The 12423-nt window shown below is 30.8% G+C and overlaps 2 protein-coding genes across 2 annotated transcripts in view; one reads left to right on the plus strand and one right to left on the minus strand.

Annotated features, from left to right (window-relative positions):
* LOC127735059 (uncharacterized) overlaps window positions 1–12423 on the minus strand; it is a 47781-nt gene that overhangs the window by 12751 nt on the left and 22607 nt on the right. Inside the window, exon 4 of the mRNA XM_052245149.1 lies at window positions 675–904. Coding sequence (XP_052101109.1) covers window positions 675–904 — 230 coding nt within the window. The remainder of the gene's footprint in view (window positions 1–674; window positions 905–12423) is intronic.
* LOC127735060 (uncharacterized) overlaps window positions 1–12423 on the plus strand; it is an 88601-nt gene that overhangs the window by 2936 nt on the left and 73242 nt on the right. The gene's annotated exons all lie outside the window — the stretch shown is intronic.

Below are 12423 nucleotides of genomic sequence, written 5' to 3' on the forward strand. Positions count from 1 at the left end.
ACATATGCAACAATTGCTTGTTCCTTTGGTGTTCCCAACTCTTTTTTTAAATATTTTATAATGTAAGTAATAAAAGTGGGGTATCAAAGTCTTACTGGAATTCATACATATGATATAACGTGTGTCCCTCGATACATGAAATGAAGTTAAAACATTTAATATATTTACATCGACCTGATGTGGAAGTACATGTACCTTCCATGGGAAATCTTATAGAAAAAAAGTCATCAAAGATACCTGCAGAATAAATTTATGATTACCAAAGCGTTCGTTTCGTCTACACAAGTCTCGTCAGTATCGCTTATATAAAAACAGTTAAAAGGCCGAATCCGTATCAAAATAGAAGAGCAACGAACACATACAATTCCAAAACGATGTGCCAACTCTATCTTAGTGCATCTGTGTCTGGGGGTAGAAAACCCTTTATGTTTCAAAAGATTCAATTAACATTAAATTTAGTGAAAACAACCGCATCAATGGTATTTCATTTCGGTTCCTTGCTGACTAATGGGCTGATATAGAAAATAATCTATTGAGCGAGAACGTATGTGTGAACGTTTTCTATGAATATTATGCTCCCTCGGTATTTTTCCCTTGATTTGTATCTGCTTAATCGATTTATAAATGAGATTTGAACATCGGTAAACTACTGTTGTCTAAATTAAAGAGCTTACCTCGTTGTCTCCAAAAGCATAACCCGGAATGGTACTACTAGGTCGATCTTCTATATCGTCACCTGGTACTCCACCGTAAGGTGTCAGAGCTCTATGTATACCCAGTGATGTATGGGGTCTTTGCGGTGGTTCCTCCTTTGGTTTAGGCTCTGGCCAACACAACCAATGGTAATCCTTAGGCTTGTCAGTTATTGCGTCTGGTACTGGTGTAGCTACCGTTGGTATTTCGTCTGGAAAATAAAAATGATATTTAAGGATTACTTCTTTAATATAAATATTCAGCTTGCGTCTTAATAGTGTTGTAAGCAAGAATCACTTCGCAATCCAATCTTGCTGGGAAATTTATAAATTGTTCTTCCACTAGCTCGAAGTATCGAATAACAGCATGGTACAGATTGACTTTGAGTTGTCGCATGGGGTTTTTGTACCATCTCTATCAAGGTATTCGACGTATTTGCAATAGTTCTTAGAAAGATTATATCAAAGTGTTTGCATTTTGATTTACATTGGTAGTAGATATTAAATCAATTTATTTCTAAAATTGTGGTGACAAGCAAGGTTCGTCAATTTAACCTCATTTCATATGGATATAGACTCATGATATTTAGCTGTCAAACTATTTTTGCGCAAACATAGTCTTTCAAATCTATTTTACGCGATGAGTGGACTAAATAAAATACTTCAAAGTATGGTTTAAATTTCTTATTGTTTGACAGGTGTGAGATATTAACAATTACAGGGGATAATAAGATTTTTGAAAGGTATATTCGTTGCATAGAACATCACAAACAAGACATTTAAACAGTATTAACCACTACTTTGGTAAAAAAAAGATTTTAGATAAAATGATTTAAAAGGTTAAAAAGTGATTAAAAGATTTACCCGATGAATTTTATACAAATATTTAAAATTGAAAGGCAATTAAACTGCAATGAATTTAACGTTATTCCAATCACTGTTCAATCATCTAGGGAGAATAAGATCATTTTGATCCATTGTTAAATGCGTTTCCATTTAAAAAAAAACACACGTCCTTTATTTCAAGATTCATTGAGGTTATTTTGATACAAATCTCTTTCTGTATACTCCACTATAAGGAATGCAAGCATCCATGTATCTTTTTAAAATGATTGAATATTGAGTATCTGGTTTCTCAGTGATAAACCATAAAAAATGCTCATAGTAGAAAGTTCTTTTAAACATGCCAATATTTTGAATACCAGGACAACCGTAGGTAGCTTTATGTCAGACTTTATTAATGAACAACTGCAGTTAGTCCTTATACATTTTCCTGTGTTAAATAATAAACAATTAAACATGAGCATCTGACTGTATTGTAATTATAACAATTTTAAATAAATTTTCTTCGTGTATTTCTGAATATATTAGATGAAACAGGTCAATTTCGTTATCACTCTAATTGGCGTGTTTTGTTAATTTTTTCTAAACTCTGAAGTCGATTTTATATATTAATTCGTGTAGGAAAGGTACTAATTCTGACTCGGTGTATAAACAATATGTTATCAAATGAGTACAAAAGGTGAAAGTATTCAATGAAGGTTTGTTTTTTAGAAACATGTGCTGTGGGGACTGAAATCGATAAAGTATGTTTACATATTGTAGAGATTTCATATACTAGCATTGTCGCACAAGTTGACTGCCATAATCTTCATTTTATACAGATATTATATCTTTACACATTGATAGATTTTACTAATCCTGACTTAGTATAGATATAATGTTTGTGACTTAGGTAAACTCTGATAATCCGGACTTGTCTAAGACATTATATCTTGTCACATTGGGATATTGTTATAATCCTGACTTGGTGCAGATATCATTTTTGTAACTAAGGTAGACTGTCATAATCTTTGTACAGACATATTAATCTTGTCACATATAACTATTCATGGTCGATCATTACTTAATATTTCTTTAGATAGAACTTTCTTATACTTTGTCAACATGTAGATATTACCTTTTTTTCAAATACCATTCATTAAAACACACTTTTTTATGAATAGAAAGAAATCTATCGTGTAGAATTTTGAAATAAAATATGAGAAGATATATTGTGTTATATGATTTAAAAAAATAAAATAAAAGATGGTGTCACCGAATTTGTTTTCTGTCTACAAGAAAAAAAATGAAAATTAACAATGATCTATAAAAAAAGTATAAGAGTTATCTCCCTTTATATGGATAAGTTGAAAAATAAAAAATCGAACATAAAAATATATTTTGTATTTGCAAAAATAGTCTTAATCATACGATAAATCACTTAGTATTTATTCCTTATTCACATAAACATTCGATTTCAGAATTTGCAGATTCCAGCAACGACTTAGACCGATTGTGTACTGCTATTTTACAATCCAAGACGGCGATATACAATTAATCTACCTTAAATGTTGTATCATTTATTCCTTCAATATACACCTTTTCAATATGGTAGGATTCATTATCAGTGTAAAAATTTAAATAGTAGCGATACTGGACTAAATCTAAAACGCACATTTTTACATTTGAAGAATATAAAGAAGGTAAAACCGAAAATATGAATGTACACTATATTGCAAATACAAAATTATCCTAAGTGAAACTCTCGAAACCATCTTCTGTTATCTATCATTTAAACTGTTCCATATAGTAGTATAAAAATGTAGTTCCATGAAATATATTCTACACTAAATGTATCGACTTATTCGTCCGTGTACACACATGGTATGAAATGTATAGGAACAATAAAAAGTCGAGAAGATGAAACATCTGGCAAAAATCATCAACACTTTAAATTTTGATTTCTATTTCGGTGAGTGGTCCCAGGACTTTAATTCAAAGGTGTATTTCAAACGGGAAAGTTGGCTTCAATTTGCTAAAAAGTACCCAATTTCTCTATGGCAAATTTTGAGAAACTTAATACTTTTATTACCCAATAGAGGGCTCATATGGGGCATACAACATAGCTGATAGTGCATGTATAAACACGATTACAGTAAACAATACAAACAGAAACTTTATGATATTCTTGTAAAGTAGTTTCAACAATGACCACATGAATAGAGAAATAAATGTCCAGCTTGTCAATGAGCAGCACACACCAAGTATAGATATTTAATAGGCCAACGTCATACAAGCAGTGATTCCGGATAAACTCTTACTTATTCGTTCTTAAAACAAATAGGTTAATTTAGCTTTGCATAATAGTTTAAATCTTAATAGACTTAACATTAAGTACTAATCACCATCAAATAGTTTAACATTGAACATTCCTTACATAGAATTCTATTCTGTTTAGAAAAAAATCTTTTTGATATATTTACTGTTATAAAAATCAATTGTAAGCATTTGCAGTTTTAGAAGTCTTTTGTTTCAAAAATTGATTTTATGTACACAAATAAAATGTAAGCAGAAAATGTCTGAAATATTCTATAATACTATTCAAGTGGTAAAGAATGATCAACATTAGTTGTCGGCTCATTTAAAATTCATTGATTGGTTAAGGTTTTTAAGTTCAAGTTTTAATACTGAGAGAAACAATTTGCAATTTAAAATATAGTTGTTATTCCTGGAACAAATAAAAAAAAATATTAAAGGTACAATTCTTTTGAAAGATTATACTTTTATCTGCATCGAAAACGATCTAGATTAGCGATCAAAATTTATCAGATCAATTTTCGCACAGGTCAATGTGAACTTAATGAGAAAAAAAAATCAAAAAAAATTGAAAAGTAGGTCAATTGTTTTTTTTTTCATATATTTCACCAAAGTTACATCCTGCAATATTGAAAAAAAGAATGAGGTTTATCGATGTCAGTTGAAATATCGTAAAGATTATCGATGTCAGTTCTAATACTGGTTTCATGCTTCAACAGATAGACTCGAAGTAAAAAGTAAAATTAGTTATATACAGACAAATATGGGAGTGATAAAACATGAATTGTGTTGACTCTAAACGGATTAAGGCCAAGTTTGTCAACAACAACATTCGCACATTTGATTGCATCACCAGGGGCGGTCTCAGGTGCTCAGAAAGAGTAACAATAGTGGACATGTGTTACTCTATGACATAGTCTATATCTAATACGTTGAGAAACTAAGTGCCATTTAATAACGGTTTTTATAGAATTTTTGAAATGATAAGTTTAGTTGTTCGTCGTCTTAACGGTGTTGAGTTGAGAGTATACATATATGATGATAATAACCCCATACTTCCAACATGTGGTATCAACTGAAAGGAGTGTATGTCTAAGGCTTAGGTAGATGGTATGTTCCTATTGTCAATGGGAAGTTGACGATAGTGATGGTGAAACAATCACGTCTTTCATCGATCTACAGATAGGTATGACATACAACTTTATTTTTTGATGTATGTGAAGCATGAGTAAAAAGCAATTATCCTTAAGGAACTGTTTTTATTAGGTATTTTCGTTTCGCTTTCGTTGAAAAAGTTTTGACCTAAGAATTGCTGCTATTTTGCCTCAAATCATTTGTTCAAAATTTGTGTTTTTGTTCAAAATCAGAGTAGGTTGAAATTTGCATTTTAAACGTTTAAATGGCCAGTGTGGTTCATTGATATGATCGTTAAAGCAATAAAAAGATTCAAAATTCTTGATATGATCAGAAAAAAAGATATTTGATGTGCAATCAGTAGTTAAAGCTTAATCACAGACCATAAAACCATAAATGACAAGTTGAAGTGAATTACCTGATAAATTCTATATGTGTAAGGGATGTTAAAATTAACTATGTTTTCATAATCTTATAGACTAAATTACATTTTTTTTTTATTTTATTTTTTTTCCATATGTGTTAATGAGTTATCATTTAATATGTACTGAGACATAATTTCGTTTGTTTAGCCATGATTGTGATCCATGGCATTTATAATTTACCTTCAATATTGTTTTGTGTCATCCATATAAACTGATAAACACATTCTTGATAAAAAAAAACAATGACCAAAAGCATTATACAAAAATGGACACAGACAACTTCAAACGACCTTTAGTAAGCAATCCCATATAACCCGCACCCCTTTCAAAGTGGAACAGTTTATAGTGTGACATGATGGCATAGTTTTTTTCTGATTACTTTCAGGTATGATTTATCTTTAATGATGAAAGATAATAATATTGTCTTACACAAATCCTTTTTTAAACCAAAGTGATTTTAAAAATCAATGGGGACTTTCCTCTTAAATATCCAAGTATGGTTGCAAAGGCATAATATTTAACATTTGATAAAGCATTCGGGAAAGCACATGTTTCTGTCTATTTTTATCAACTTTGTACTTTATCTATGAAATAGTGACAAAAATTGAAATAGCTCCCTCGCGTTATACGTTACAATATATATTTACTGACCGACAGGTCCAAAACTATATACTCCACGCTACTTCGATCGTAACATTACAAATTACAACATCTGGGTGATTGTTGCTGCTGGTGGACCGTCAGTCCCCTTAGGCGTAGATATCATCAGGCTTGTAGCCAGTGCTTTAGTACTGGCATCGTTGGTATTATGAACTTTCAAGTTTTAGTTCATAAATACCATGTTATGGTCTTAAAAAATGAGGTTGCCTCTACCTCAGGAAACGTTGACAAGTTCTGTTTGGATTTGATGCTTTTAATATTTGATGTAATTTGTTTTTTCTATATTTTGGTCACTGGTGTGAATAGAACAAACCAAAATCAAAAACGAACTCCAAGAAATATTTAAAAAAGGTAAGTCCATAAAACATGACAAAATCAAACGTTAGACTATATCAGACAACGTGTATTTGATGAAGTTTATTCAAGTGCAAGTATCCAACGCACTGAAAACGGTATCATACGTTTTAAAAGACTAGCACGCCTATAAAACACTACTCAGTAGATTAAAGATTAAACATGGACCACATAAAATAACAGGAATGAACTTAGGTACTACTGAAGGTTACATATATGTAAATAGGATGAAAATGAGAACCATGGAGTTAACAAATATTTTCAGTATTCAAAGAAACAGTGTTTATTTTATGCTATTTTTAAACAGTTTTGTTTTCAATTTGGATCTTTGTCCTGTTTTGTTTTTCTTATATAAGTATTCCAGACAACTGCATTTATCTTGCCCTATATTTTTCTGGTGTCATTTGTATATCTCCTGATCTAGTTGTTCAAAGCATTTTAGGAACCTGAGAAAATGCATTGTCTTTAACTATATATTATCCGAGTGCTGATTGCATTGACCCACGTCTTGCTTGGTACTACTTCGTGACCTCGTAATACCATATATATTTCGTTTTTGGAAAATAATTCAAAAGATATTTTGCAATGAATATTTAATGGATGTTTCTTAATTTAAGTGACTACTTGTGTAGTTTCTATTTTTGTTGCCATCATCAAAAAAATTAAATTAATATATACGAATGAAAAATCATTGAAAATTATTTCATGATAAACATACCTGTTTATTTGTTAAGTGCTACATGAACAATGAGGCACAGTTTTAACAATCCTTAGTTACTTGTCTGGAATTAGTAACTGCACGATGGGTTTGTCTGAATCGCTGACCCTAACCCAGCGGGTGAAAGTGGGATAAACTATGTGTGCAGGTAATATAAAATCGATTTCCAGTCATTTATATGTAAATCTTTCACAGATTTTTTTTATTGTTATGTGAATTGAATGGTATATTAAGTTTCTTTTTGATTGCTTTATTGTTACATTTAATCAGGTAACAGATTGGGCATAGGGTCACGATAGGGGCGCAAGTACGTTTTATTTTATGCTTTCGACATTAAACAAATACACAACCAATTTTAGCGTGTAGGCAAGTTTTAGAGAAGATATCTGAACAAGTATAGAAATCGAGACTGAAGGAAAATAAAACATCTTCGTTTGACATCGTAAAACATTTTACTCTGTCTTAAGAGAAATTGGGAAAATATATAATTATTTTCCCTACAGGCACTCAACGAAAGGGTGTTTGAATTAATAATTCACCAGACACAATACAATACTGGTTTCCCTTCTAATGAAACTAACAAACATTATAAATGTTTGATTATTAATGGTTAATACTTTATATTGATACAGTTCTTTGTACGAAAAACGTCAAACTTCGTGTGGGCCAGAATTATATGGAGAATTTTAAAGTTTATAAGTGTGGATGTCTGATAACATCAAAATTTCAATTGCAAACTTTTATATAATCGAGATCTATTCTATCAGCTAACCTAATTCTTATTCAATTTTTAAAAGTAAAATTTAATTTGATATTACTCCACTCTCTTCATCGTATAATAATAGGTGAAGTACTTTAACAGTGGTTCACGGCCGAGTTCTTTTTGCTTAATTTTGAGGATCTCAAGTAAGATAAGCTGTATAACAAATTTTGTTATTCTCTATAAATAAAGATTTTTTTTACTTTTATTCTTATTTATATTTATTTACACTGGAAACGCAAAAACGCATGAGTTACGTTGGTCTATTGTGATAAGCATTATTTGGTAATTCAGGCCAGGCAAAACAAAAGAAAGATAGAAATGTCTAAATTAGTCAATTAACATTGAATTAGCAGTTAAATAAATATGTGACATCAGAAGGTATGTCTTGATTAACTATTATCGCAACCCATACTACCTTAACGCATTTGCTTGTATTCATATTACTCTGTCCAGCAATCCCGTACTGCGACTTTGTGACGTCTAAAAAGATTTGACATGGAGGTATCAACGACGTTCGAATGTTTTAAACCGACATTTTTTTTTTATGAAGAAGAACTTATATTAATACGATGAATATATATTATCAATTTTCAGCAAACAGACATTTTAAAATGTCAGTCTCTAAACTGAATTGTAAAAAACGTTCAAGTTTAATTGGCGGCTGATATTTGACATTATTTTACCTCCTATGCATTTCTAGGAATATGATTGGTTAAAAGCGACCGCGTAGACACCCTGTATATTTCATATGGGGTTATTAGGCGTGGTTCATTTTATTTCTTTCCATTAACAATCCAAACTTTTCTAAATTGATTTCAATTAATATATCCTCCAGAACTAGATATTAAAGAAACAACAGACACGGCTTCATCCGCCTCATTTTTAGTCTTATACCTCGAATTTGACATAAGTAGTCATCTCAGTACCAGAATCTATGACAAACGAGACGATTTTAATTTTGAAATTATCAATTTCCCCCACCTTAGCAGCAATATACCATCTTCACCTGCATATGGGATATACATTTCCCAACTCATTCGGTATTCAAGAGCTGTCAGCTGCTACCCAGACTTTATAAAACGTCACCAGTGTCTGAGCAGAAAGTTGATGAACCAGGGTTATGTCAAAGAACGTCTCGTCATTTTTCTAAAAAAAAAGTTCATCGGAAGATACCAAGACCTTGTTGATAAATATTCCATATCAACTTCACAAATAATACATGATGGTCTTGAATTATAGATTCAATGTACTGATGTTGTTTATCATCTTAATTACGTGTTATAGTGTTCTTTTCTTTGACTTTGTAAATTATTAACCTTTACTGTTTAGTCCATTTTTGGTGATGTCCTTTTGGCATGGCTCGGTACTTGTGCATCCCGCCAGTGTGTTGTTGTGCTGTGGTCGTTTTTTGTATTCTTGTCTTTCGTTTTTGCTTATGTGCTTTGTCTATATGACATTTTGTTTTTCTTTGTTGACATATTTGTTTGTCTTTATAGTGATTAAGATTATAACACATGGTTGATTGCTGTACCCCTATTTGACATTTTTTATCTATTATGTCTGTTTGTTTTGCTCACACATTGTTGTCAATATAATGGAATTCTATGCGACTGCCATGCAAGTGAGAGGTTTCGCAAGCTATAAAACCAGGTTTAATCCACTATTTTCTACATAAGGAAATGCCTGTACCAAGTCAGGAATATAACAGTTGTTTTCCATTCGTTTGATGTGTTTGAGCTTTTGATTTTGCCATTTGAAGGGGACTTTCCGATTTGAATTTTTCTTTGAGTTCGGTATTTTTGTTATTTTACTTTTTAATACACGGTTAGTAGTGGTGTTACGTCCCTTTGTAAAAACAACACGGCGTTGAGGAAAAATCTGAAACGTTTCACCCGGACAACAGATGAAAAAATTGGTGATGAATGATTGAAATAAATCCATAAAACACATTAAAAGCTAACAAATTGTTATTGTTGGTATTTGTTTTTGTATAGACTTATGGAAGTAAGTTCTTTATATTGAAAACTTCATCACTTTGATAGGTCACTTGTCTAACTGCCACATGTTAAAATAATCGTTAAGATAAATTCGTTTAACTAATAATATTATACTATATGCAAATTTCTAATCTGGTAATTTCTAATAAAAATAATAACTATTGATATAAAAAGTTTTTAGCTTAACAAAAGTTTAATGGAATGAAAAGATTTGAAAAAAAACAACTTTACACATTACGCGCTGATAAATTTGTCTTTCCGCTAGCTCTTTGGCGCAGGACGTTTGCGCTTTTTTGTCTGTAAAACAAAAGAGGACACTTGCGCTCAAACAATATGGACATTTGCGCTTTAAACGTTCATACATCTGAAACAAATTGACCGGACATTTGCGTTTTTTACCTTTATCAGTTTGCCTGTAATCTAAACCAGATTTACCAAAGTCAAAGGATGGCAAATATGGGAACTATGTTCATTCTAGAGAGTGGAAAGTCCGAGGAACTCCTCCACCATAGTTTCTCTGAGATTGTTTCAATTTGTGGAGACCGAATTTTCTTTTTTAACAACCTGCTGTTCATGTTGACTTTGAAGAAACATAAGCATATATCTCTAATAAAGAGAACCAATTATATGTATCTTTGTGAATACTCAAAATTTATCTCTTTTTTTGGAAAATAGTGATATCAAAATGTTTTAAAGTGCGATGGTTATATGTTACACAGTAGATTATTTTTATTTCACAAAATAAACTTACTTGATTTTTTTCAAATAAAAGATATTATTTTTTTTTCTTTTCACTTACTAAATAATATGTAATTTTCAAAATTCTCATGGACTTATTGAAATTAATTTTCCACAAAAAATAGAAGAATCATGTGGGGTATTAGTCTGTGGAAAAGTAACCAAACAACTTAAGAAAGAAAAGGACAATTTTAAGCTGTAATTAAATAAATGAATGTGCTCTTCTGTAGATATTAAATGATTTTAAAGCTTTTAACCATGATAACTGAAATGTTATGTTTATAAAGCTCAAATGTCCTGTAAAAAAGCGCAAATGTTTTTCTTTTTTCAAAAATCGCAAATGTCCGTTAAAAAAGAGCAAATGTCAATTTAAAAAAGCGCAAATGTCCTATCAAATAGTGCAAACGTCCTGCGCCGTAGCTCTTATTGTCAATGAAAATTTAAAACCGTCTTGAGGGGAAACAACTTAAAATATGGAGCCCTAATTACAGGGTCAACTAAGGAATAGGCAATTAAAATATTGCAATCTTTGCAGTTTTGAAAAATCTTAAAAATATTTCAGCCGAACGTTAAGAAAAGTAATATCCTAAACGGAAAATCTTGTTCATAATATCATGCGTAAAAGGAACAGAAGACAAATGCGGTAAAGAAATTATTGCACGTGACGCAATGTTGCACAAACTCATCTCAAAGATACAAGGCTTATAATTTAGTACATGTAATTCACAAACATAACCATTGTTTTAATTCTGTACTTATTTCAATGTAACAATATAAGTAAGATTTAAAAAACAAATATTGTTTTAATTTAGGGCAACAGAAGTTTACCGATGTTGAAATCTCAATAATTACATAAGATGTATGTTTCATTATTATACGTTATTTTGATTGGCTAACAGCAATCTCGCGTCATTCTTCATTTCAAAATGAATTTCATGAATTGTAACATACATGATGACACACGTTTCCACAATAAAGTGCACAGGTAAATAAAAGAAAAAAATGATAGTAATCGTGTTTTCATGATCATAGCGAAAAAATGTAATTATAAGTATTGAATGCTTCTTTTGGTAAAATGGCTTCCGCGCTTCATACAAAATGTATTTCGGTCAACGCTTTTACACCCCAATGAATTTACAAAAAGAAGCATTCAATTCTTAATGAATTGATTCGAAATGTTAAAATCAGGAATAGGACACAATCGTTATAATTACAGACTAGACGACCATTCTGGTATCTAAAGATCTAAAACTACACTCAACGTTCTCTGTTATTACTGTCCTTGTTTTGGTAATAAAAAAGATGCCGTGGTACTGTCTTTACACCAAAAACAAATATTAATCACAATATAAAGTGGATATTTGCACACAACTGCATCTAACAGATAGATTTTCAAAAAATTCCCCATGATATATATACTATATTTATCAACCGAAGAGACATTAATTGTCAAAATGAGCATCAGATGCAGTAAAATTGGTACCATTTAATGGGACGTTATAATTAATTATGAATTATTAACTTCATGGTGATTAAAACAATTTAGTTTAGCATATTAATACTTCCATGGTTTTAGTTAATAATCACTGCGATGACGGGATAAGAGGGACATTTACATTTAACACATAACGCATAACAAACTTTTTCCAAATTTTATAAAAAAACAAGGATCATATAACTTGTTTTAATATATCGGGGATACGTTGAATATATCATGAAATTTACATGTAAGCTAACAATAAATATATATGTCACCATAAAGACCTCAGGTGATCAAGAAAAAATTGAAAGGTAATTAATATGA

This window comes from Mytilus californianus, unplaced genomic scaffold, assembly GCF_021869535.1.
Source record: "Mytilus californianus isolate M0D057914Y unplaced genomic scaffold, xbMytCali1.0.p SCAF_3, whole genome shotgun sequence".
Classification (NCBI taxonomy): domain Eukaryota; kingdom Metazoa; phylum Mollusca; class Bivalvia; order Mytilida; family Mytilidae; genus Mytilus; species Mytilus californianus.